The following is a 26,209-nucleotide window of genomic DNA, read 5'->3' as shown; positions in this document are numbered from 1 at the left end:
AAAGCACCTATGACTAGCATGTACTAGGTCACTACATCGCAGTCCCCAGATGAAACAAGGAATCTAATTCATTGGACCTATTTGTCCTTAATTATCATGCATCTATAGTTTCTCATCTATCTAATATCTTAGAGACCTATTCCGAGCATGGTGTTATCAAGCCCATACGGTTTCTACTCGAGCCTTGCTTTAATTAGATTCTCTTGGAGAACTATTTCTTTCTCAATCTGAATGATCTTGGCTAAGGATTTTTCTGAGCAAGAATACATAGGATATTCCTCTTATGATACTGAAAGTGGATAATCTTATATTAACACTCAATAGCTCTCGTAAGGTTGGCTATCACTCCTAATGATTGACTATACTAGATCTAAAACTTTCAGTTCTATAAGTCTGGTATTAAAGAGTGGAGTACTTATATAGGACATTCTTGATATCTCAAATTTAAAGACTACATATACCATTGGGACAATAGAATTACTATCTAACAATGATGTATCATCAACCATTCAACATTCTGTGAGTGTATGGATCAATAAACTCATTCTCCAATGAGCACCTGCACTGTATCCTTAATGTCTCTACACGAGCAACTATGAGACTAATCGCCTCCATCATATAGATGTGTATATAATACACCAGTCTATCCGGTTATCTCTATATCACTCTTGAGTGACCTACGATCGGGATTATTTAAGATCTGTTTTAAAAGTAAATTAGTCTCATTATTGTGATCTTATCGTAATCCAATTCTCATTACATAGATCCATGAACATCACAATATATGTAACAAGTAACATAAAGTAAAAAAAAATTTAAATATATAATAATAAAAAAGAGTATGTATCATATCACATATGTCATCACTCACTTGATTCATTTGCATAGCACCTATGACTAGTAGAGAGCATCCCATCCCTTGAGGGGGAGGGGTCGAAGGAGCCAACCATAGGTGGAAGTCCCATTTTAACGGTGCAAGAGCTTTCAAAGGGGCCCAAGAACTCAATCAAGGCTTCCCTTAGGATAAGGTGAGGATAGGCCAAAGTCGATGGTTAACCTATGCAAGTGGAAGCCCTGCCCTTACGCAGCTTTGATAGCAACTGATCTGCTTGACCCAACCCTGAGCACACTATTGCAGCTGAGATAAGAGGGCTTGTAGGAGGGGCAAAAGGTATGGGGCGACGGTGAAGCCTCAATGTAATATTGTCGAGGATCCCTATGCCCAAGGGTGAGAAAACATATTTATCTCTCCCCCTCGGAGGTGTTGCTTGACAGAGACTATCGTAATGAATTATTGGTAAACAAGGTAATAGTTGGCTTTCTTTTTTTCTTTTTATTGTTTAACCACCTATTTTAGCTTTTGTAGCACCATCATTACATGACATGATGGCCTTGCTTGATGGGGTATGAGATATTGGTATTATTATTGACTAGTAGGCCTAAGAAAATGATGACCTTTGGGCAGAGGTCAAGAAGTTAAAGACGGTAAGAGTTGACCCTTCTACCACTACCATTGCTAAGTTAAAGGCTCGGAGGGCTGAGTTAACATGAAAGCTAGAAGAAGCAGAGCAAGGACTTGCAACCCTTGCTAAACAATTGAAGGAGGTCTGAGATAGAAATCAAGTTATGGAGGTTGAGTTGTTGGGGCTTGTCTAAGAATTAGACTTAACGAAGGTGCATAACTTAGAACTCGAAGGAAAGGCTACTATAGTAGAGGATCAAGCATGGGAGCTAAGGGAGATGCTAGAGGCCGAGCGGGGTAATGTGCCAAGGCATTAGGAGGAGACAACTGCCGCTTACAAGTCATCTATGGGACTTAGAAAGGGGTTGGAGAGGTCAGCGGTTGCCTCATACAAGTTTGGATTCCTGATCGCCTTAGCCTACTTTAACGCAAGGTATCCCAAGTTAGAGCCTGAGAAGGATCCATTCATTGACTACCTTGAGGACCAAAATATCCAAATATAAAGTAAAATTCCTTTTGATGATAACCTGACTTGCTGCCTTGTTTGGATGCTTAATCTGTCACCTAACTGCTTTTGAAGTTGTGATGTTGGTTCCTAGTTCTCTTTCTTTTCTTATAGGTTGATACCTTATTTTGATTATGGAGATCCAATTTATCAAATGTAATGCTTTTTGGAGTAATGAAGTAGTACTTTTCCGTTATGCATTATTAGTATGCCTAGGATGTACTTTGCAAGTTCTAAGTGTACTTCGACTGAACATTAAGGGGGGTCTCAAGAATAAAACTTCTTTAAGTTTGAGATGTGTTATATTATAATACCACACTATATATTATCCTAAGACGACATGTCCCATCTCAAACAACTTTGATGACTCGGTATGATCCTTCTTAGTTTGATATTAACTTTTCTCATAATCAAATCGGGTCACTTATCTCAATCTTGTGGAGCACCAAGTCTCCTAGTTGAATTATCCAAGGGTGGATATCTCTATCATAGAGCTTGGTCACAGTCTTCTTATATCTCAGTATTCATAGGATATATATTTAGATTTAGTTATGATTTTATTTATGCTTCTAATCTTAAAGCTCTTAGAGCCATTTTGCTTAAATAAAATTGAACTCATCTCGATTGTCTTAAGGATAAGGTGGCTATGGTGGAATAAGAGATTAGAGATCTTGAGACCAAGGACTCCTCTTATGGCTTTTTAACTTCGAGAGGATTCATTTGTCTTGTTTATACAACCTTATTCTACGCCACTCTTAAACAACTTAAAATATTAGGCCTTAGCCAAAAATAAGAGAAAGAGAGTTCATAATTTTCAATGTGTTAAGGTTAATATTATTAATGCTAAATACCCATGTGATATTATTAATGCTATTTTTATCATTCCCTTTAGAACATCTCTCCATTGGAGGTGTTGCATTTTGGTAGCTCTTCTTTCTTATCACCCCCTTTTAAAGGTAAGAGGCTTGGGATGGATTTATTCTCTTGGGAACAACAAGAGTCCTAGACTAGATGGTTATACAGTAGAATTCCATAAAGATACTGACAAACTATATTTGATCTTCTTATATCTAAATTATATGATTTTCAGACTTTTAAAAACCTCTCGAAGGATTGGGCCTATACTTAGTTTTTATTCTTAAATGTCATAATCTTTTTTGCATTAAATACTTTCGCCCTATCTGCTTATGTAATATCGATGGTAGAATTTTGACTAAGGTTCTTGCTATATGCTAAAAGCCTTTTTTTTCTATAATGATATCTAAGGAGCAAAATATATATATATATATATATATATATATATATATATATATATATATATATATATATATATATATATATATATATATATATGTTACGAGGTTTCAAGATAATATTTTGATCATGTAAGAAATTATCAATACTATTTTTAATTTTAAGATTAAAAACCCATATATCATTATCAAAGTAGAAATGGAAAAAGGCTTACGGTCTTGGGATGTGATCATTAATGCCTTGAAAGGTTTTAACATTCCTGATAAGTTTATTTCTCGGATTCAGAATTTGCTTATTTAATTAATAATGATCCTTCACGGTGGTGCTTTAAATCTTATAGAGACATCTAACAAGGGGGATTCTCTTTATCCTATATTTATATTTTGGCTCCGGACTTCTTACTCACCTTCAAAATCAAGTCTATGATTATGATAGACTAATCTCCTTCCTTCTCAAACACCAATGTAGTATCTCTGATGATATTCTACTTTACTTTCAAGTCAACAAATGCTCCTGTCAAGTTGTCTTAGATGTTTTTAAGGTATATGAGGGACTGACTAACTAGAGATTAAATCTATTAAAAATTAAAATATTTTTTCCTAAACACACTAGCAGGATAGGAGGCAGGATACTTACCACTATCTTAAAATTAAAGAAGATAAGTTTTCATTTAAATACATGGGACCTTGATTGCTCATTCTAGAATGCTTGTGTTGTTGGGCTGACAGCCCACAGCTCACCCCCTCTTAATCTAAACCTAATTCATATTAAGGGGCGGTGTAGTGGCAACGAAAATAAGCATAAAAATGATAACAACGAGGGCAGCAGGGCACATCTTGGTAGCAGCAAAAAGAAGGAGAAAAAGATAGAAATCCAAGAAGAAAGAAAGAGAAGAAAACAAGGACAATGCATAGAGACTGTTCTCAATCATCTAACAGTGTTCTCATATCATGTTAGATCAAATCTATAGTAGATTCTTATTGTGATTTCTTAGGGAGAATTTATAATTTTGTGCACAATGACGTGATCCTGATATCCTAGTTATTCTCTTGTAATTGTTACTAGGGTTTTGGGCAAGAGATTAAGATTTGTATATTCATTATTCTTATAGTGAATTATGTCTAGTTTGTCCCGTGATTTTTACCCTTCATATTGGAGGGGTTTTCCACGTATATCTTGGTGTTCTATTTGATTGTGATTTCATTTAATTCCGTTGTATATTATAGCATGCTAGTATTTGTTCATATACAAAAGTTTATTTCACTTTATATCCCATCATGTGTCTGTCTTTGATGACATCATCAAAGTTAAGTGGTTGGAAGACAACATACATATCTCAGGCGGTCCATATCACTTTTATTAATTCTGTTTTACTTTTATTAATTCTGTTTTACCTCCGATTTATAATCTATCGATCCAATGCCTTATATTATCTTTTATAGAATTAAAAGAATTATCAGAAATTTTCTTTTGTAGGAAAGGGGCCTTCATCTGTTTAGTTGAGACAGATATTTTTCCAATAATTTAGGAGATTTAGGGGTGCATAACATTCATCTAACTAAAGAATTTACTTGAAGTATATGATTTTTTTTTCAACTAATTGATATTGGGGAGTATATAAGTAAAATGTTTGATAACTAGTATTTTGATATTTAAGCTAATTTTTGTAAATCCCATTGCTATATAATTAATGGTAGCTGGAATATAAACTTGTTGTACCTCCTCAGTTTGTTGATTTTATGTTTCATTTTTATCCCCCATGAGGATTAGAAAATATAGAAGCCTGAATCTAAAGTCCAGTTAGATTTTTCAAATCGACATATGTATATCTCATCCTTTAATATGTTCTTTGTTGTTTTAAATTAAAAAAATTTAAAAAAATCCTTGCTCCTCCTAGAGTTTTATATTTTCAGTGAAAATTACTTCTCCGCATATTATCCACTACTATTGAATATTTAATTTAGCTAATATTGGTATTATTTCTACTTGTGGACAAGATTTGGACTCGTTGGAGTTTATTTTTTTTTCTTTTTTCAGTGTTCATTTAGCAAGAGTGTTTTTAATTTATATGAAAATAAATTTGGAGTCCAGTTTTAGTTTTTTTGCATTTAGCATAATGGGAGATATAATTTTTTTGCCAGTCTGAAAAGTCAGCAATGAAACAATTTTCAAGTCAGAATTTTCCTCAAATCACTGTCGGTTGGGTTAAGCCTGCACGAGGATGACATAAGGTGAATTCGAGTGGCTCCTTGGTGGGAGCAATCCCCAATTGGGGGTCTTGGTTTTTAGCTGAGAACTCATTGATGTGATTGTATGTTTTTGGGCACGCGGGAGATTTGTCGAGGGAAAGGGACTCCATTCAATAAACTATCTACAGCTTGTGAAAGCCTTCGATCAGCGAAGATTGATGAAGGAACTATGTGATGTGCAAGCAGAATAGATAGATCGAGATATCGGCAAATCATGAAACAGGCGATCACCCAACAAACCTTACCCACGTTTCGACATTCAACATATAAAGCAGGTAACGGACGAAGCAGTGGGCCCGACGACATATCTGAGAAGAGAGGGGCTGTTCCGCGGGTTCATAAAGAATGCTGGACCATCGGTCTCGAAACACCCTTTTATTATATTATTATTCTTTCAGTAGGATCTCAATGTAGGTAAATAAAACCAATGCACTAACCAACTGCTTAGCTTAGCTTAGCTCTGGTTAACCCTAAACCACACATCATCCGCCTTCACCGTATCCCCTGGCCGCCTTGTGATTTCGACGGACGGTTCCGTCGAGGTGTTCCCTTGATTGATTGCCATCGTGATCGGCTCCAACGATCCCTCTCCTCGTCTCCTCTCTTCCTACCTTCACGTCCCCTTTTAAACCCGCTATTCCGTTTCGCTCGCCGCACCGACCGCGAGAGAGAGAGAGAGAGAGAGAGAGGGGAGGAGGTGAATCCTGAAACAAATGGGGAACGCCTCTTCCATGCTCACCCAGTACGACATCGAGGAAGTCCAAGAGCACTGCCACTACCTCTGTATCCGCCACTCCCTCTGCTCTTCGACCTATTTTGCCAACAAACGTTAGCAATGAGACCAAGAATTTGATCGATTGTTTGTTGTTCTTACTTGTGTGCCAGTCTCGCAGCAGGAGATCGTTGCCCTATACAATCGCTTCTGCCAGCTTGATCGCAGCGCCAAGGGCTTCATCTCCTCTGATGAGTTCCTCTCTATCCCCGAGTTCTCCCTCAACCCACTCTCTCAAGTTCGCTTCTGCCTCCGCGATCCGCCTTTGGTTTGTTGGTCTACGTGTTCTATATAAGTTTGTCGTTGTTTATGCAGAGGCTGCTCAAGATGGTCGATGGGTTGAACTTCAAGGTGTTCGTCGCCTTCCTGTCGGCCTTCAGCCCGCTAGCCACCGTCCCGCAGAAGATCGAATGTAAGTAATCGTCGCCTTAAATTGTTGTGTCGGGGGACTGCATGTCATTGAATTCAGTGGTTTTTTGTTGCATTTTGATGTCTGCAGTGATCTTTAAGGTGTATGACGTTGATGGTAAGGGGAGAGTTACATTCAAGGACTTGATGGAGGTGCTTGGTGACTTGACGGGGTCGTTCATGTCCGAGGAGCAGAGAGAGGTTAGATCCATTTAAAGATTTCGTCATTAGTTCCCCTATTTTGTGATTTTGTAGTGCTGCCGTCCTATTATGTTGTTTAATTTGATGTTCATGAGATCCTTTTGTCAATCAACCCTACAGGAAGCTGCAAGCAGATGATTGATGAAAGGGATCCCAACCTTGCAATATATGCATTAAGAAAAACAGTAATCCAAGCATGTGCCTAGATGTTTATAAGCATGTCTATTTTTAGGGCTACTAGTGTGCAAAATCCTGATCTAACTAAGTAGTAAATTGATATATAACCTCTTTTTATTACATAGAAATAGGCTATAAACTAACAACCCTCCCAAAAGTGAACTGGTATTCCTGTTGCTGCTGCTCTTTCCCTTTCCTCTCTGGGCTGGTTATTGTGGATTTGATGACTGAACCATCCAGGCCTCCATGCAATGAAGGGGTGGATCTCTACCCCTATCCACATCTTGGGAGGTGTTGGAGGCTCCTTCCCTTAGTTTGATAGGAATCCCTAGACTCCCATCTTTGATTCTAAAGGAGTACCAATCTTTGATGGACCTTGTTGGAGTGAGTAGGCCTCGAACATGGGACATGTCTCACATAGTTGCATGTTGCTCATGCACAGCTTCTTGTACATCATATAGGAATTAGGGTCCGAAACTAGCACCATAGCAATATTAAGCCTAAAAATTGATACAATGCATCATTTGGATTGCTGTGCCAACCTTATTTTGCATCAAGTTTCATGAACTATTTGTTATCCATATCAATTAACATCGTAGAGAGATTGACATCGCAAATCGATAGGAGCACATGCATATGCATTTGGTCCAATGGAATATGAAGGTTTCCATTGACTTTTTTCCTTGATGTTAAAAGATCATTTTGCATTTGGTAAATATATGTAACTATGTTCATGTTGATCCTCTCTTCAAAGGACAGTAATTAAAATAGTGGCCCTGCCTGTACTGTTCACCTCATATCGAAGATTTACTATCTAGGTGTACAAATTGTTCTCGGATATCTCTTCACCGTCTAAAAATGGTTGATCTTGATATATTCATGATGAACTTTTTCAAACTTATGCATGTATTACATTCCTTTGTATTACGTTATGAATATAAATGCTAATATTACAATATGAAGGTTTTTTAGCACATGGTGTATTACATTTTGAATATGGATGCTAATATTACTATATAAGTATTTATTACATTCCTTTGTATGTTGTTTCAGTTGCTTCTGATAGTTATTCTAATCTCAAAACTGAATTCAAAGTGAGAGTTGTTTACTTACAGTTTTTCAGCTGAGTGAACTTAACCAAACATTGGTAAGAAAATATAGTCAAGGGAAAGCTGTCCTTGAATTGTAATATTGATTTACTTTCTGACAAACATTGTTGCAGAAGTGCATCTTCGTGATAGTGTACATAGAACTATCTGAGTTGTTGTACTCCCATTTAACTTCTTGCAGATAGTCTTAAGCCAGGTTTTGAAGGAAGCTGGTTACTCAAGAGACTCGCCACTTTTGTTGGAAGACTTTATGAAGGTATTGATTTTATTCTCATGTATTTATCAACAAATGAACTGTTGCTTTTTGGATTTTCTTTGTTACTTGATATGGCTGAAAGCAATGATTTTCCTTAAACATTAGGCTTATATTTTTTTCTGTGATTTAAAAAGTGCTAGGTGCCAAAAGGCACTAAGGTCAAAAAACGACCAAGGCGCTAGGTGCTCGCCCAAGCGCTCGCCCAAGCGCTCGCCCGAGCGAAGCGAGATGCTAAAATATAAAAATATATAATATAATTAATATATATAATTATTTAAATAAAAAAATGCTATTAAATTAAAAAATCGGGTACAAAATCATAATAAATAAATAAATCATAATAGTATATTTTTATTTTTTAAATAAAAATACTATTAAATAAATAAAAATTAATAGTATTAAAATCAAAATAATATAATATTAATATAGTAAATAAAAATACTATTATTAGTATACAGTTAGCAGTATACTATTAATATATTGTTAACAGTATAGTGAGAAGAGTGTGAGAAGACCGAGGCTGCTCAGGCAACGGCAGTGGTAGTAAGCGACAATCGTAGCTCGAGTGGGAGCGGCGAGCGACAACGGGAGTGGGAGCGATAGCGGGAGTGGCGAGCAGCGATTGTGGCAGCGGGGAGTAGCGACAGTAGCGGCGAGCAACGACAATGGCAGTGGCAGCGACAACGGAGAAGAAAGCACGACGGCAAAATCATGTGTTAGGGTTGGGGAAGTCAGGGAAATCGCAAGAGGGAGCCTGATATCGGTGATTTAGTTGGTTTGATTGAACCAACTAAAGCACCAGAGACCAACCAGACCTAAAAATCTGGTTCGGTCACCTAGTTTAACCCAGGCGCTTGCCCGAAGTGCCCGACGCCTAGGCTCGGGCGAGCGCCCAGGCAGTGCCTCTTGGAAGCGAGGCGCTTGGACATGAAGCGAGGCGCTCGGGCCTCGCCTCGCCTCGCCTCGCCCGAGCACCGAGGCGAGCGCCCGAGTTCCTATTGAAATCACTGACTTTTTTTTGTTAATTTTGTGTTTGGATGAGTGAATGTTGAAGCGCTTAGGAGTCATATTATAATCTTTATATATGTTTATCTAATGTAAATTCAGTATCATCTTCTAAAGATGAGGGAACATTTGTTTATAAAAGAGTGTCATGCACAATTGGCAGATGGTGAGTTCCATATGAGGAAGTTTACTATGGATGTACTTGTTAGCACATATAGCATACTAAGATCATGACTTGTTCATCTAGTCTTGTGCAAAATTACATCCTACTAAACTTCATATTGATCATTGACTATTCTTCTATAAGGGATGAATTTTTTATGAGATTTCTACCATCAATTTTAATGAGTTTGCTGGAAACCATAATTTGTATGGACCTTACATTTGTATCTGTATGACATAACTTTTCCAGAATTCCAAAGACCCATATATTGTATGGGCTTAGCACTTATACATGCGTGACACAATTTCCTTGGAAATTTATTATTTTTACTTGCCTAGCATATCCAAATGTCTGACATATCTTTTGTAGTTATAATATTTAGTTTTCTCAAAGTGCCCATGCCATAGCTTTTGTTATATATATTCCAATGCTTAAGGCACCAGGCATGCACTTGAGCCAAATTAATGGAATTGATTCATATATAAATTAGAAGGTAAAACTCATCTTATAAAAATTATAAAAAAATATAATTGATGATAAATATAATTAGAAGAAAAAACTTCAATCAAATATATCATTATATATAAATTAATGGAATTGCTTTGGTTTAATTATTGTTTTGGTCCTTTTGATTTAAGCATGTCCTACACCAAATGGGCTAATATGCCACTTATTATGAATCAGATAGTTGCTAAATATTTTTAGTGTATCACAAATGGTAGGGATGTTGCATGGTAGAAAATAATCCTTGATATGGAGTTTTGGACAAGCCTGGCTCAGTATAAATTGTCAAATTTGAACTTATGTGGCTTTTAACTCATGGGTGTACTTAGATTCAAGTTAGATTGAACACAGTCCAAATCCATATGATAGTAAAGTTTGGTAGAGCAAGAGTAGACCTAAATGAATCATAATGGAAATTAAGTTGTCATTATGTCTATAGCAACATGTCCTAATCCATAGTTGTTATGTATAATCAAAATGAATCAGATACATGGGTTGGTGCTAGTTAGTTTAACAGGTAGAGATTTGATCAGTCCTGGGATCAAAACATGCCTTCACCCCTTGTCATCAAAAAAGTAAAAAAAAAAAAAATCAGATACTTAGGATTATTTTCTTGGTATGCATCAGGTCCATATATGATTATGTTGCTTGCTGCCAAAATATGACCTGATCCTGCATATTTGATATGAATCCAGCTCATCGTGTGAAGCATATTTCCCACAAACTAGAACATGGGTGCAGCCGTAATCCAAACACAAATATTGTATCCAGGATTATGATCCTGATCCTGCATATTTGATATTTGATATGATCTGATCCTGCATATTTGATATGAATCCAGCATCGTGTGAAGCATATTTCCCACAAACTATAACATGGGTGCAGCCGTAATCCAAACACAAATATTGTATCCAGGATTATGATCCTGATCCTGCATATTTGATATTTGATATGATCTGATCCTGCATATTTGATATGAATCCAGCATCGTGTGAAGCATATTTCCCACAAACTATAACATGGGTGCAGCCGTAATCCAAACACAAATATTGTATCCAGGATTATGATAAATAATACTGAACCTGGTCATCAGGTACAACTCATGTATCATATATCAGGCTGTAGGTCAGATTAATCTTTGCTATATTGTTCCTAACATGTATCCACCATGATTACATAGTAGCCTATACTTTTGTATGGTGTGGAACACAAAGAATATTTTTGGGATAAGTATGTCAGGTATTAGAAGCTACTAACTGAAGGTTTGATCTTATGAATACACCTTTTAAGTATTAAGGAAAGAAAAAGGGATATTTGAAACGTAAATTGTATGTAATATTAAATGATAGTTCAAATATATTTTTGAGAGGGAAGCTTCACTAAGTGTATCTTTGGTACAACTATAAGATTTGTAAACTAATAATGCTATTCCATGCCCTTGCCTTAGAGGATGTGGCTTGTTATCATTAGTTGTCAAAAGCCAAGAATTCTGAATATTTGACTGCCATTCATCAAAACATCTTGTAACCAATTGTATATATCCAATATATTAGAGTGATGATCAATTCAATGCTATACTTTTTCGCTGCTGCAGGCTGCTGGCTCTCATAGTGAGACTTTACTTGAAGCTGTGATTGCAGTTAGACATTAGGTTGAAAATCTTGTTGAACTGATGTATATGGTAAAAATATGAAAGGTAGGAATCGCTTATGTGTCCATCCAACCACATGTTGCTTTTCTTCTGGACTAAGAACAGAAGTTTGAATAAAGATTATAAGCGAAAAGTTTGAATTACCTTTTACCTCTAATCTTCATGATGTAACTTATGATATTTCAATTATACCCTTTACTCGCCATAGATGGTGTTATTGTCTTCCAGATTCTTTGGAAGGGATCTTAAGGATTGCTCGGCAATTGCATAACATATAATTCCAACTAGCTCTTGCTGTAGGTTGCATCCAAATGTATAAATTTTGTCATCTTCCATGGAGCACTAAGAAGACTTGGGGTTACTCCACTAACCCAACCCTATGTTGTTAACAAGGTTTGGGATACGAGGTTGAGTGCTAAGAAGTAAGATACCCACAATATCGAACTCCTCTAAGCTCTTGACTCGACAAATCTTGTTGGAGGTTTTACTTTTGGAACCATATAAGGCCAAAGGCATGTTTTACATTTGGAAGGAATTGAAATGTCAAGGTAAAGGTTGCTTGCTGTCTCCATGTCCGCCGGTTGAAAGCAATGCAAGGTTAAAGGATTAAGTGGTCTGTTTTTTCACATTATAAGTGTATTAAAAGAATATTGGGAAGAGAAGTGATTTTTGGTGTTTAAGCTTAAAAATGGGTGGGGAAGAAAATTCTGTTCTTTTAGTATTTTATGATGATGGAATACCTGCAAAAGAAGAATAATATCTCTTGTATATTCATCATCAATTTATCAAACAGGGAAAGTGTGAATAAGCTGACTTGCAAGTCAGATATTTCTGGTGCAGCAACGGCTGGCTTCCACTTTCTTGATGACAATGCCATATGCATGATGGCCAATTTCATATTTAGGCATTTGGAAATTTAGTTCATTCTTTAAGTTAAAACCTTCAATCTGAATGTGTCACCTTTGATTTTCAATCATTATAGAATTCTGTTTCATAATGTAATACTATTAGATGTCTATTTAGTGTTAGCTAACGAATATGTGCTAGATCTGTTTACTCTTTTATCTGTTGATGTAAAACATAACTTTGACTTGTTCTTAAATATCATTAGAAAATGGAAAATTGGAAATAATTTTATTCCATTTTGCATAGGAAGTTATACTTTTCCAAGAGGTTTGTCATACAGGCAATAATATTTCTCTTCCTAGCGCAGAAATAATTAATTCCAAGAGGTTATCATTTTGGAATGATGCAAGTAATTATCTGGGCGTGTTGGTGTTTTCATCTTCTAACTTAAGGTATTTGTGTTACAGGTTCTTTGTAAACCTGGTATGACAATGGAGGTTGAGGTACCTGTTGATTAAGTCATTGTATAGCAACGTTTCAGTGGATTGGCTCGTCATACTTATAAAACATTACAATAAAAAAGCAATTACTTCTTTATGTTCCTGGACATGCAATATCAAATGTATTAGAAAATAAGATAAAGCAGTAAATTGTTGAACTATTTTGTTATCTTTGTAGTTGGGTTTTTCCCACAGTTGTAGAGCAGGACTTTGCCCAGACCAGCCTATAATAACACAAGTGATATAATTTGTTTCTATCATAGGATTGGACGATTCATCAGTCAAACTCACTTTTATTTACCCTTTTCTTTTTTGTCCTTTTCGCCGAAAGTGCTCTTAACATTGAACTTTGTCTCTTTGTTGGCTAGCATACTTCTGGAGTATATTTTTTGCTGTTTAATCATTGCGCGTGTGCAAGGAGAACTAATGAAGAGCTAAGATTGCTTTTAACAGTTGGTCTCACCATTGCATCATAAGTCATTTTTCCTTCATTCAATTATTGTCTAATAAAGATGCTCGGAAAAGAATCACAATCCTTCTCTCAGCCTTGCAGCCACAAGAGCGGACTACTTCGTAGTCCACCCTCCACCCTCCACATCGAGCAATACAACATCACTACCTACATGCCGGCGCATAAAAATAAGGAATGTGTGCAAAGACAATGGAAAATGGAGCAACTGTGATGGGCTGTGTTGCTTCGACTTTAACAGGTTCCAGCTCTGGAATATTCCCACTGGAGTCCACAGCTAAGATGTTGCCATTCAGCAGCACGGCCTGGCTATGGATGTCCCCATCCTTGGCTGTTAGGTGGTACTCTTCCCTGGTGAACTCACTCGTCTTCCCCAGCCTTGGAATATGGTTGAATCTTGTTCTGTGAGCCCCGTGACGGTGATGCTGCTTCAGAGCCGCTGAGTACACAGTTTGAGTGGTGACAAAAACCGGAGTGGTGCTGTTGTTGCCACTGAGATTGATCAACAGTAGCGTAATCCCAGGCTGCCAATATCACGAGGAGACTGTGTCAACAACGCAAGGCGAGGAATCGGTCCTGGCACCAATGTAAATCTACTTACAGATTCTCTGGCACAATGTGCGTATGCCCTTATCTTGTTCGTCCCGGTTATATTTGTCGACAAGACGCGTCTCCCCATCAACCGATGCCACAGGAGAGCACTGCAGGTAGAGGGGAGTTTTCAGTACACTTAGCTGTAAAGCCACAACAGAAAGAAGTGGATGGCTCGCCTGTAATAGTCAGGATTCGGATGGAAGGTGGTGGTGTTGAGCAGGCCATAGTTTCCACCGATCAACGATTGCCTGCAATAAGTCTTGGTGTCGTACGTTGACGACATGCCGAGCTGATCCAAGTACCTACCAGCTCCGAAAGGCAATTATAATGTCCTCAAATGATTCTCACAAGACTTCCAATAATTCAGAGGAGGTGGTACCATTGGGCTCACCAGAAGCTGAAAACAAAGGAATCCGTCACCAGATGGTGACCACTGTTGTATGCCCCTCCTGCTTCACCCACCCAAGCAATGGTACTAGTTCCTGCACTGCTAAGAATCCTCTGTAGATCCCGGAATGTACCGGCTTCACCATCCAGATAAGAGGGATCAATAATTTTCTCAGTCAAGTGCTGGTCAACACCTACAATTTGTCAAGAGTCTTTAACTTGTCTACCAGAGAGAGAGAGAGAATATAATGCTGAGCCTGTAGCAGTAAAAGTGATACCTGGACCAAGATTATAGATGTGGTGAGTAATCACATCCAAGGAGTTGGGTTTCGTCTTGCTGATGATCTCGGTGAACCAATTGGTATCCAAGAATCCCCCTGGTGCTAACACCAATGGCTTATCCTGTAACCCTTGGTAAATCTCATTGATGATTGATCTGAGGTTGATCACATCTGCAGCATACTGATCTGCTCCAATTCTAGCTCCAACTCCTGATCCACTTAGTTCATTTCCTAAGGCACACAGAGGAACATTCAATTTTGCAGCAAAATTTTTTTTTGGTCAACACAGAAAAAAGAGCCTGTTTGTATAGCCTTTGCAATTGGTTAACAAGTTCCCAAAGTATTCAGGAATTATCAAGGTAGGCTTACCGAGTTCCCAGCCATGGATGGTGTAACCCTTGTTGACTGTGTATCGGATAAGAGCAGCAGCGTTGCTGTAGTTCCAGGGTCCTCCTAGAGAACCATCACTCAAAGGAACTCTTCCATTGAGAGCATTCAGACCAAAGATAATGAGAGCCCTGGAGCATATACACAGGATATGCAACATGAAATTTCTCGGTAACTCAAGTACTAAGTTATGCACTCAATTCATGGAAGTAGAAAATTCAATACCCGGCCTTTTGGAAGAACTCATTGAGTTCATCCCATCTTGACATTGGTAAGCAACCTTGAGTGAAACCAAACATCTCAGAAGTGCTCTTGATAAATTGTGTACATGATTGTTTCGGATCTCCTGTGCCATATATGATCTTATCTTGCAAGGAACCCCCGAGACGAAGCTTCAGAGGAGAAAATGCTGAAAAAACAATACCGCGAACAAGGAGACAAACAGAAAAAAATAAATAAAAAAATATATTTCAGAATACTAATCTTCAAGAACTGAGACAATAAGAACAGGCAGCTGTTTTTCCGCATATGTATTACTTCCCCACCTTTGACAGCATTCAGCAAGATGGGGTTGGAAAGATTCTGCATGAAGGAAAAGATGAAACACCTGTGTCAATCACGATGTTTAAAATTATTCAAGTTTCATGTATTAACTCAAAAGAATAGACAAGAATCTAAAGAAACATATAAAACCACCAAATATGCATATCATAATCCCATTGCTCAGATCATTTTCTTATAAAGAAACTATAAATACCTCAATAGAAACTATAAATAAAAATTTAAATACTCTAGACTTAAAGTAAACATATGATTCTTTATAGATCTCAAGAGATCCATATAACCAACCCCAAATACTTGGGACTTACGATTTTATTATTATTATTTTTAGCTGATTAATTTGGATGGAGATACATACGATACATTATTATAGTCCATATAATGATGACATGTGAAAAGCAATGTTCCACCTTCCGGGATACTTCAGCGAGAAACCTATCCTTAGAATCAACAGCAAACATTCTGAATGATAACATACCACTTAAATATGCATCACAATCACAAGGTTAGTGTGAGTGCTCTATCAAAACATCAATATCTTGCTGCAACATGCATGACTTAATTAGCATAGCAAGCTGCAGAAGTTCCAACCTACCAAACTAAATTCCAAGAACTTATGGAAATCATGAATGAGGTGTTCTTTGGCACCAAATCCCTAACTAAAACCTACACGACAGATAGATCTCATGGCTTTCCATTCTCTCAAACCCACGAGGAATTGCCTCGTCGATTCCATCTCCTCAATCAAACAGTACCCTCAAACTCCGATTTGTTTCATCATCACGCCCAAAAGAATCTGCACACGCTCCAGATTTCGTAATGCTAATCGAGAACCAACAAGGAAAGCTAAACATGTTAGCAAGCCACATTAGCACATCCACCAACACAACACAACACAACTCACCAGATTGAGCAAGGAAGCCAAACCCCAACTACATGTCCCGTAATCACATTTCTCCGGCGGCCACCAATCCAGCGTAGCACAGACAAAATCCCCGTCCGTCACCGCAATGGCGGCCGTGCCGTCCACGACCACAGCCACTGCGTCGGCACCAGACGTGCCCGGTCCGCCGGAATACACCGCGACCGGCCCCGCGAGCCACAGAAACCCCCAGAAGAAGAACCCGAGGAGCTGGGAAAGAAGGCCACCGCCCATTTCTCCCTTGGCAAGAAACAAAAGCAAAGCAAAAGGCTAGCGGCCCAAATGGAGGGAGGCAGAGGAGATCGCCGGACTATATAAGCAGCGCATCATTCTGGAGAAGGGAAAAGGGGGGAAGGAATTGAATGAGGGCTTCGGTTTGGTTTGGTTTGGTGGAGAAAATTAAGCTTGGAATCTCTTTTAGCAGAAGGGGACGAGAGAGGGAAAGGTAACTTTTGGTTTCCTTTTCTTGCATGCACCTCAGGTGACGCGACTCCTTTATGGACCACTGTCTCCACACACAAATGCCGACGGTGGGGGGGTTATCCTACCACTGGTTAAGCTGCCATTTACCAGTAACAAAGACAGTGCAGGAATTGCGAGAGAGAGAGAGAGAGAGAGAGAGGTGGGGAGCATGTGAGGAGAAGGTGGAGTGTTGGTTTGGTGGCATCGGGGGCGGGATGAGAGCTTTTTTGACTGTAGCTTAATTAATGCAAGAGGAGGCCGACATCCCCATATAGATAGATGCGGCATTACGGTATCGAATGCTGCATGGAAATAATGAGTTTGACCGCCGGTCTTAAGTTTTTGAAATCATTAACTAAGGTCTATTGTTTTTATTAGTGTCATGCGACAACGTTCAAATCTTCTTCTGGATGAGATTACCACCTTAACAACTCGCAGTTCCAGGTTTGTATGAATCAGGTGACCATGGTGTTAATTGCTTGACGATCATGGTGGTGTGATGATTGCGTGTGGCTCATGGTTGATTACAAGGAATAGGTTGACGATCATGGTGATGTGATGATTGTGTGTGTGGCTCCTGAGTAATTAATTACAAGGAATTGCTTGATGATAATGGTAGTAGATCCAACAAGGTTAACTAACTTACGTATGGCGGCGATGGAAAAGATCACATGGATAGGTATGTCTCCAATTATTGCACGCCTTTATGCAAGTGGGTTGGTTCCTTCTAATAAAATGGGCAAATAAATGCCACCTTTCTTCCATTCGGTACTTTGTATTCGGAGATTACGTTTGGCTTTCATGTAGCCGAAGCTTGCGGGTTGAGAAAAGGAAGTTGGTGATTGGTTTGACAGGAGAGAGTAAACCAGTATAGGTTGCATGCAAGCAAAGCTATAGTTAGCGTCCCCCTCTTCATCAAGGACACGTTCTTAATAGTTATTTCTATATATGCTGCTGCTGTCTTTCGAGGCAAAGAACTTTAGCCGGGAATGCAGGACTTGGCGTGGGGAATACATCTAACTTTTAGATTTTTCTTGTTTATGTGTACACTCAACACCACCTAAGGTAAGGTAGTGGGGACATGGAAGTCTAGTGAATGGTAATCTAATAAAGATGGATCAAAGAGTAATGTGGTTGAAGATTCAAATGCACCTGTAGATAGATGTAAGTGTTCTTTCCATTCCATTTTCCTGAGAACTCATTTATAATCAAATGGAATTAAAAATTGTTGGATGTCATGACAAAATCTGACAGTTTTAATCAAATAAAATATAATTGTGAAACCAATGCAAACAAACCCTTGGAATCCAGAATTACCAAGTACATTCAGATATGATTTACGGGAAAAAAAAAAGGCAGAATCAAATATAAGAGACCTCTGCAATCCTTCACTGTTGTTTATTTGAATATATCTGGGTAGTAATTAAACATAAAAGGGTCCGCCATTACTAGATACCTCATCTCCTTTTAACTTCTAAATTTCCTCAACTGGCAATGAAAATACAAAAAAAAAAAGAAAACATAAGAAAAATGATTACTTTACACGAAGACAGTAAGTATATATACAATGGGGGCTGGTATAGCACTTGAGCTGTCAGCAATAACCAAACTGCCCACTACTAATTACACAAGCCAGTGAACAGCAAGCCAATGATGAGAATTGGGTAATTTTTTCTGATTAATGTCTCCAATCCTCGAGGGTAGCTGCTAAGGTACAGAAACCGGTTTCACCTTTGCCTGTGCTGAAGCTGCTGTGCCCGTGCGATCCTATCTGCATACATTGGGAGGTGCACAATTTCGGAAATTTCATTCAAGAGAACTTCTTCTGTAATGTTATCATTAATGCTGCGCATCACCTGTTGAGGCAAACAGCAGAATTAGATAGATATGCACTGATAAGGAATGCAACCTCTGACAAACATACATATATATATATATATATATATATATATATATATATATATATATATATATATATATACTTACCTTTCTGTAAGTGTTGATATCATTTGGTGTAGCTTTATCTGTTCTTATGCGCATGCATGACCAGCAGCCTTCTTGTGCATCCCAGGAGCATTCGACGATCTTTCCTGAAAGGCTTGCGATGTCCTCTTCGCCTATACAAGTTTTAAGAATGAGTTTTAAGCATACAATTTACAGCTAAGGAAAATGTACCTTATAAAGTCCAAATCAATAGTGCAGGCAAAGTTAAAACAAAAACTACAGCCAGAAACTAATGCAAGCATGTGCATTAGTTTAAATACAATATGCTAAACAGACTCTATCATGGCTAACGTGCAGCTATGCTGAATGTTCAGTGTCCAACTTAACTGAATGTATATTAAGAGCACATACACATTTGCAGAGCTCATTGAGTACTTATTCATTGTACACTATTCTTGTCACTCTTTAACAGTTGCCCCGCTTGATAACTTTAATGGCTTAATGTGATATTTACCAGGCCCTGATTTCTGATAATTCTCCATAAGCATTATATTTCAAAAACAGTTGCCTAGACTAATACGTAGGGCTGCACCACCTTGTGAAAAGGCTTCAATGATATGCCTGGGAATCAACATTTAGGAATATGCCTAGGGAGATAGGTAACTCGTAGGCACTCTATTTAATCTGTCTTGTGTAGTCAGTTCTAGAGCATTAGCCTAGATACTTAGAAGCAATACCCAAGACAAAAGGATAATGCATAAAGTTCTCGCCAATATGAGGTTTGGAAAAAGTCCATGTATATTCGCTTACTCCAAGCGGACAAGCAAATTTATAAGACAAATCCTGGTCAACATAGGCTGCTAAGGAGCAAACTTATAGTGACATCAAGCCTGGCCCTCTCCCATGAAACAGTACAATAAAAATAAACAACTTGCATATTAAGTTCACCAAGCCTTTTTAACGCAACAAAAATCCTTTTCCATTAAAGCCAGAAGATGATGAAAAAGAAGTGCAAAGAAAGAACAAATAGACAATAAAGCAAGTCAAAGATAACAAAACAAAACAAAAAAAGAAATACTGGATGGTAAGCTCTATATCACTTATGGACCACCCAAAATTGGGCAGTCCGTGTTCTGTTCCATTGGGAAGCAGTATGTATTAAGTAGTATAAAATGAGTCCTTCCAGTTTGTAGAACTCTGGATATGAATTTGAATATGTCAATATCTGGTCCATCTTCATCCTATAAGAAAGATCTCTTTTATTAGATTCCCTTGATATCACAATTAAATTATGTTGTCAAATTGCTGATTATACCCCTTACCAGATAAACGTGAATTACCAGACAATTATGCTTCTAGCTGACATCATACCGAAAATGGACCCTTTGAACTTATGGATAGTGACACTTATGGAATTCTTAACAACATACATAATGCCAGTCAGTAAAAGGTGCATGCCCATGCATGACCAGAACACAGCATATTCTATGCCATTTGATCAAAAGACACCTCATAAATGGATGAAGTCCCACTCCACTGAGACTTTCCAAACCAAATTCCACAGGGAATTCCACTGCCCCAAAAACCAATCAGTTACCAAATAAAAATAACCACGATAAAAGAAGGAACCTATGACTGGGAACTCAGATGTGATATAGTGCAACAACACTCAATCTTGCTGTCATGTGTATAGACCAGTGCAAACCTAAAAGACCACCCATCAACACCTACTAAATTTCTGGTTTGATGGACATGGTTGAGATCTCAATCTACTGCACAAGCATTGTCATTCATGTCAATTGTCACTGCAGAATAGAAGGCCAACACCTACACCAACATGGTTTGAAAATATTCTGCAGTCTGCACACTGTCACATTCTTTGATCGATAATCAACACGAATCGAAATAGCATTGGTTTCTTTTACCTTTTATACTGAACTATGCAGCTGAAAGATAACAATTATCTCACATATAACCACCATCTAGAAGTCAACAAGAGGCATTTCTTGATTTTTTTTTCTTTAATTTTGTGCAATTTACTAGCTGGTTTTCGAAATAGTAATTTTTGCATTGAAAGTCAGTTATTTATGACCCAAATAATTCTATATTCAACCCAATTCAGACAACTTCTGTATTGAATGCTTTCTCATAATGGTGAACATGGTCTCCCTGCTTGTGGAAATAACAATAGGTAAAACCACCATCGATATCATAGTGGAAAGGGCCTCATGCACTGTCATCAACTTTGATAATCTTAAAGTCAGGTTCTTTCTCAGATATATCAGTCACTAAGAAAAAGGGCCAATATATTGTGTAACATTCCCATAATTGTAACGTGCATAACTATTTTTACGATCAAAACCATGACAGCCATGCCAACAGGAGACAACCGAATCATGCACCAGGGTATACTCTCCAACATGAATAACTAGTAGAAAAAAGTTGCTTGCTCCAATATAAAGAGCATATTAAGTCAAACAAAGAAGCTCATGCCACTCATCCATTAAGTATCAAACGTACATTCAAGAAATGCTGAAATGCCAATAATACTAGGAAACAAACCTTATTAAGCAGCAAGAAAGGAAGAACATGAACTAGTAAATATAAATGTATTGTCTTAGCACATACCAAAATTTCCCCAAAATATAAGATAAATAACCAAATTCATCACCTGCAAACGAAACACGTGCCCCATCCATGAGTTTCTTTTTTCCTCTCTCAAAAAGGAAAAGCAACTGGCGGTTCTCACTGCCAATCTGCAAAAATGAGACAAAATATCCAACCAAGTTATAGATAAATAATCTAAAAACTAATCAATAGCATGCTGAGCAGACAAAAAAAGTGAAAAGAACAAGGCAAAAGTCATGTGAAAACCTCAAATAGAAAGTCAACTGAGTTCATTGATGGATATTTCCATTTTAGGAGACCCTCATGTGTACGTGGTATATATGGATCATCCCATCCCTGAAATTGAAAAGAAAGAAATCAATATATAATTTATTCTACAACTGAACTTAAATGCACTACATTAGATTATCCTAACACTTCAAATCAATTGTGTTAATGATTAGCATAAGGGACTCAGATGTACAAATCTGAATAAATCTATCATTTGTGTACTGTTGTTATACAAAGGAGCTTTCAAACCCTACTTCTTGCTTTCTCTTTGATATTAACAGTTCAGCCATGTCATTTATCTCTTTGACCCATTTTGACAGAATCGAACCAAACCAGCTATTTAACCATGACCAGACCTACAGATTGACATCACTGCTGGTTTAAGTGCACAGATGATCACTGAGGACATCATTTTTTAGATCAATTTATTTTATTTCATCTTCAATTCTTAGATCAAATATTCTTCAATAATTAAATCTATTCTGTTTTTAGGTGTGAAATAAGAGTGGAGTTTCATACATATATTGATATGGACCAAGAAAACAGTCAAAAGGCATCCAAATATTGGCATCCTGTTAATGCCTCCAGGTTGCAAGGATTGGACATACTATAAAATGGAAATGTTGGTGCGGAAATTAAATGGAAATAAGGCAGTGTTCAAACAATATCCATTCAAGAACAGAGATGCCTATATCTAGAAGTTTATTTTCATAGAAGTAATAAATGTATGGATTCACCATAATGTTGTAATTAAAAAACACAAAACAAGAGATTTGCAGGCATAAGAACTTCATTTTACCAAACCTCAGTAATTTTAATCATCAACTCAAAATAAATCTACATTTATTTCCTGTTGCATAGCTTTTTGCGAGTTTACATTCACAGTAGCTATGCTTCACTTAAGATGAGAACAAAACTTAGCAGTATACAATCACTCACTGGCGTTGTGTTAGATGAAGCAAGTATCAAGAAGTTCCAGAAACTTGTCCCAAGAATACAAGTTGATTTCAAATGTCTTTTTAAGCTTAAAGTTGAAACATTGTATCAGAGTAGAGCATTCCTGAAAATGAAATCTATAGAACAGCCAGTTGATGATCTAAAATATGGGCTATCTACTATATACACAGTAGAAGGTTCATCTAGTAATTACAAGACCTTTTAATTTCTTAGGGTTTCACAATATTTATCAACAATGATGTGTTTGAAATAATGATTAGAAACAACATAATTTCAATGCCTTGCAAGCCTGGTTCAATTAACAAAAGACATCTGGCTTCCAAATGTTCACCAGCCTTAGAAGCACCAACACTATATAACAGCCCTAGGAGGTTGCAGTTTCTCATTTGCAATGGGGAACACATGCATGAGGAGATGTCTAGATTGCCAAAATTCATAATGTACTGCTAAATTAGCTCCATCCTACTTAAAACATATGGAGAAATAGTCACCAATTTAGTGCCACATTACTAAAAAAGAAAGCATGAATAATAGCAAATAAGCAGGTATATCAATTCTTATATTTGCCCTCCTTTTGCAGTTTCTGCTAATCATTCTCATAATTAAACTAAAAGCCAACTGCTACCAAATGTTTGCATGAAGACAATGTGCCAACAAACTCACCATTAGAACTTAATGAGCTCAAGAAATAGCAGTCTTTCAGACATTCAACTATACAAGTACAATTTGAGAAGTTCAATCTCTTACTTGGAGATGCTTAACTGTTATTTTAATTGTCATTTCAATAGAATGTATTACTTGCTGAAAGCATGCAAGCCAACAGGTCATGACAAAATGACATGAGATTGTAGAAATATATTTTCATCTTAATGTCCAACAAACGATGACTAATTTGTAAAAGTAACCTAAAGTTATGACAATAATTGTACTAAAATAATTCTTGTAACTCACACTTAGAAGAAATGCAGACCCACAAATTATGAACAAAAAAATATAAAAGGATATGATCAACTTCTAGACCCTTACAAGCAACAGTATTTAGATGATGAACTTTCTTTTTTTTTTTAACTTCCTTTAAAACAAGTAGTCTTGCCTCATAATTCTTTTTTTAATCAAAGATTTCTTGCTGATCTGTGGCTATTTGCAGCATGGTACATAAATTGCCAACAGACCAGAAAAAGGAATAGACGTCTGTCCATGTAACATATTATGAAAACCATACAGCTGCTGATGACCCAAGTGGTTGACATGACATGGCATTGAACATCAAGAATTTAAATCTCAGTCTGATATTAATTTTGGAAACCTATCAGACCGGTACGGTAGCATTATTATACTCAACGGTACACCTACCTGTATCTCCTGATATCATTGGGTATTATCTGAAATTCAATAATTAAAAAAGTTAAACAAACCCATATCAGAAACATGTGAAAGTATAAACCACTATATGGAAATATATTCCCAAATCCAATGACGATCCTTGAATCAAATTGCACTAGAAATGAAAGCATAGTCTAAATTACCATCATGATATTGCAGAGCAAATATACAAATTCTACTAAAGACAACCAAGTACCTGAAATATAAGGCCATCAGCTTCATGTGAAAGCCTTGGAATAAATTCCTTTAAGAGTTTAGCAACAGTTGATAAAAACCAAAAGTCCTTCCTGCGAACCTGTTTAAAACTAGGATATTAATACATGTTGCACGTCAGAATACCAAACTGATGTGTTCTTTCAATTACATACTGAAAATGGCTCCATGTCATATCTATAAACAGGGTGCCCTTTGCTCTCAAATTCAAATTGTTTTCTTTCATTGTTCCGTGGTCGAACTACTTCTTCCTCAAGCAGTTTCCACCTTTCAGAAAAGGGCAACTGCATCAACAAAAAAAGAGGTAAGATGACATGATGAATTAATGCACGCCACACCTTTATTATAAAAGAAACAGGAGATAGAAAATTGAAATACATGAAAACTAACTGAAAGGATAAAATAATATGTTTGTCACTTACAGAAATTTAACTTATTTCAACAGAAAATATTGTATAATTGAATGTGAAAAAGTTCAGTATATAAATCAAAAAGTTAAGACAGAAATTTCTGAATTACCACATAGAATAAAATATAGGGTTGGAAACACAAAGGATAAAAATGTGAAGAAAACAACCTAGATAATATCCACAAGCAACAAAAGCCAGATGCAATTTAGTTGATCAGACTTGGTTAAACACAGAAAGCTAACAAAAAAGAAAGAAATATCAAAATATTTTATACATCTGGAAAGGTAATAAAATGCACACATTCACCAAGGACAATCTCTCTCTCGCTAATTCAAAATCAATCCTAGCCAGACCCATGCAATGATGAAAGCCTCATGCCCTGGGTTTAGCCCCTTTTTTAACAAAAAATGAAGTATAAAGGGCGTTTAAGCTACAAAGAAAAGCAAGCCAATATGTCAACAGTGTGTAATAACAGCAGAAACAGGAAACATTTTATTATTTTATTGCTAGAATCATTTTAGATTATCTTAAATGAGGTAAAGAAAGATTCAATGTATACACAGAGCTAAACGCTAGCAAGCATCTGTGACCACAATGTTGCTTTTGATCACTCTATCTTCATGAATAAACTTGAAAATATTAGAGGTAGTCAAATGTCCCACAAATCAGAGGCGGGGGATAGTGCAGTCCATCTGCGCAGCAGAGAAATATAGCCACATCCAGAAGAAAGGGCAAATTCAACCAAATTATTAGAATTTGATCTTCCAATAAGTAATAAAAAATCAACTTCGAGTAAGATGAGAGAAACACCCACATTAGCTAAGCTGGTTAGATTCCTGTTATCTGCTTAATGAGAGTCATTGTATCCTACTCTTAAGCAGAATTATCTTTAGCAGATACTTGCCCTGGTCATATCCCAATATCTCTAATTACATACAGATTCAAGCATTCCTGTAACTCTGATCTTGATTATAACACCTTAGTGATGAATTGATTGGCTAAAGAGATTCAGATGGCTCCTTTCCTAGCCATTCTTTTTTCTACAAAAAAGATTAAGAGATGACATAAACAGGATGAAAGTTCAGCTGGGAGCATCAATAGAAGAATTAACTTAATAGGTAATAATGTACCAAAAGAAATTATAAGAAAGAGTAGAATGGCCCAATTCATATTGAAGAGAAGCTCAAAAGAAGTGACCTTAAGGCTGGTTTGAAGATAGGGAATACAAGATATATATATATATATATATATATATATATATATATATATATATATATAT

General features: G+C 37.0%; 3 protein-coding genes across 5 annotated transcripts in view; 1 reads left to right on the top strand and 2 right to left on the bottom strand.

Annotated features, from left to right (window-relative positions):
- The first annotated feature begins 5,917 nt into the window (after window positions 1–5,917).
- Window positions 5,918–13,317, top strand: LOC103992114 (uncharacterized). Of its 2 annotated transcripts, none has more exons than XM_065192513.1 (6): window positions 5,918–6,253; window positions 6,356–6,480; window positions 6,558–6,654; window positions 6,742–6,851; window positions 8,319–8,393; window positions 11,660–11,873. In XM_065192513.1, the coding sequence occupies exons 1-6, from the start codon at window positions 6,184–6,186 to the stop codon at window positions 11,714–11,716; spliced, it is 534 nt and encodes a 177-aa protein (XP_065048585.1). In that variant the 5' UTR covers window positions 5,918–6,183; the 3' UTR covers window positions 11,717–11,873. The 2 variants fall into 2 exon arrangements, with proteins under 2 accessions (XP_065048585.1, XP_009409981.2); XM_009411706.3 differs by lacking the exon at window positions 11,660–11,873 and adding an exon at window positions 13,030–13,317 and having other exon boundaries at window positions 5,919–6,253.
- Window positions 13,318–13,527: 210 nt separating this feature from the next.
- LOC135679097 (heparanase-like protein 3) lies at window positions 13,528–17,220 on the bottom strand. The gene is made up of 9 exons (XM_065192512.1): window positions 16,646–17,220; window positions 15,726–15,762; window positions 15,406–15,589; window positions 15,163–15,311; window positions 14,791–15,024; window positions 14,517–14,706; window positions 14,302–14,427; window positions 14,133–14,232; window positions 13,528–14,055 (listed from the first exon to the last, which is right to left on the bottom strand). The coding sequence occupies exons 1-9, from the start codon at window positions 16,895–16,897 to the stop codon at window positions 13,678–13,680; spliced, it is 1,650 nt and encodes a 549-aa protein (XP_065048584.1). The 5' UTR covers window positions 16,898–17,220; the 3' UTR covers window positions 13,528–13,677.
- Window positions 17,221–18,493: 1,273 nt separating this feature from the next.
- LOC135679096 (uncharacterized) overlaps window positions 18,494–26,209 on the bottom strand; it is a 35,569-nt gene continuing 27,853 nt past the window's right edge. The window contains exons 13-18 of one of the 2 annotated variants that reach the window (XM_065192509.1): window positions 24,676–24,804; window positions 24,504–24,602; window positions 21,944–22,033; window positions 21,741–21,825; window positions 19,112–19,242; window positions 18,494–18,981 (exon numbers count right to left, since the gene is read on the bottom strand). In XM_065192509.1, coding sequence (XP_065048581.1) covers window positions 18,853–18,981; window positions 19,112–19,242; window positions 21,741–21,825; window positions 21,944–22,033; window positions 24,504–24,602; window positions 24,676–24,804 — 663 coding nt within the window. In that variant the 3' untranslated portion in view covers window positions 18,494–18,852. Of the gene's footprint in view, window positions 18,982–19,111; window positions 19,243–21,740; window positions 21,826–21,943; window positions 22,034–24,503; window positions 24,603–24,675; window positions 24,805–25,607; window positions 25,971–26,209 lie in introns of those variants that run through there. The other variant, XM_065192511.1, reaches the window with a different exon arrangement.

The sequence above is a fragment of the Musa acuminata genome, chromosome BXJ1-7 (genome assembly GCF_036884655.1).
Source record: "Musa acuminata AAA Group cultivar baxijiao chromosome BXJ1-7, Cavendish_Baxijiao_AAA, whole genome shotgun sequence".
NCBI classification, from domain to species: Eukaryota; Viridiplantae; Streptophyta; class Magnoliopsida; order Zingiberales; family Musaceae; genus Musa; species Musa acuminata.
The sequence above is the reverse complement of the archived record's forward strand: the minus strand, read 5'-3'. Positions and strand labels throughout refer to the sequence as shown.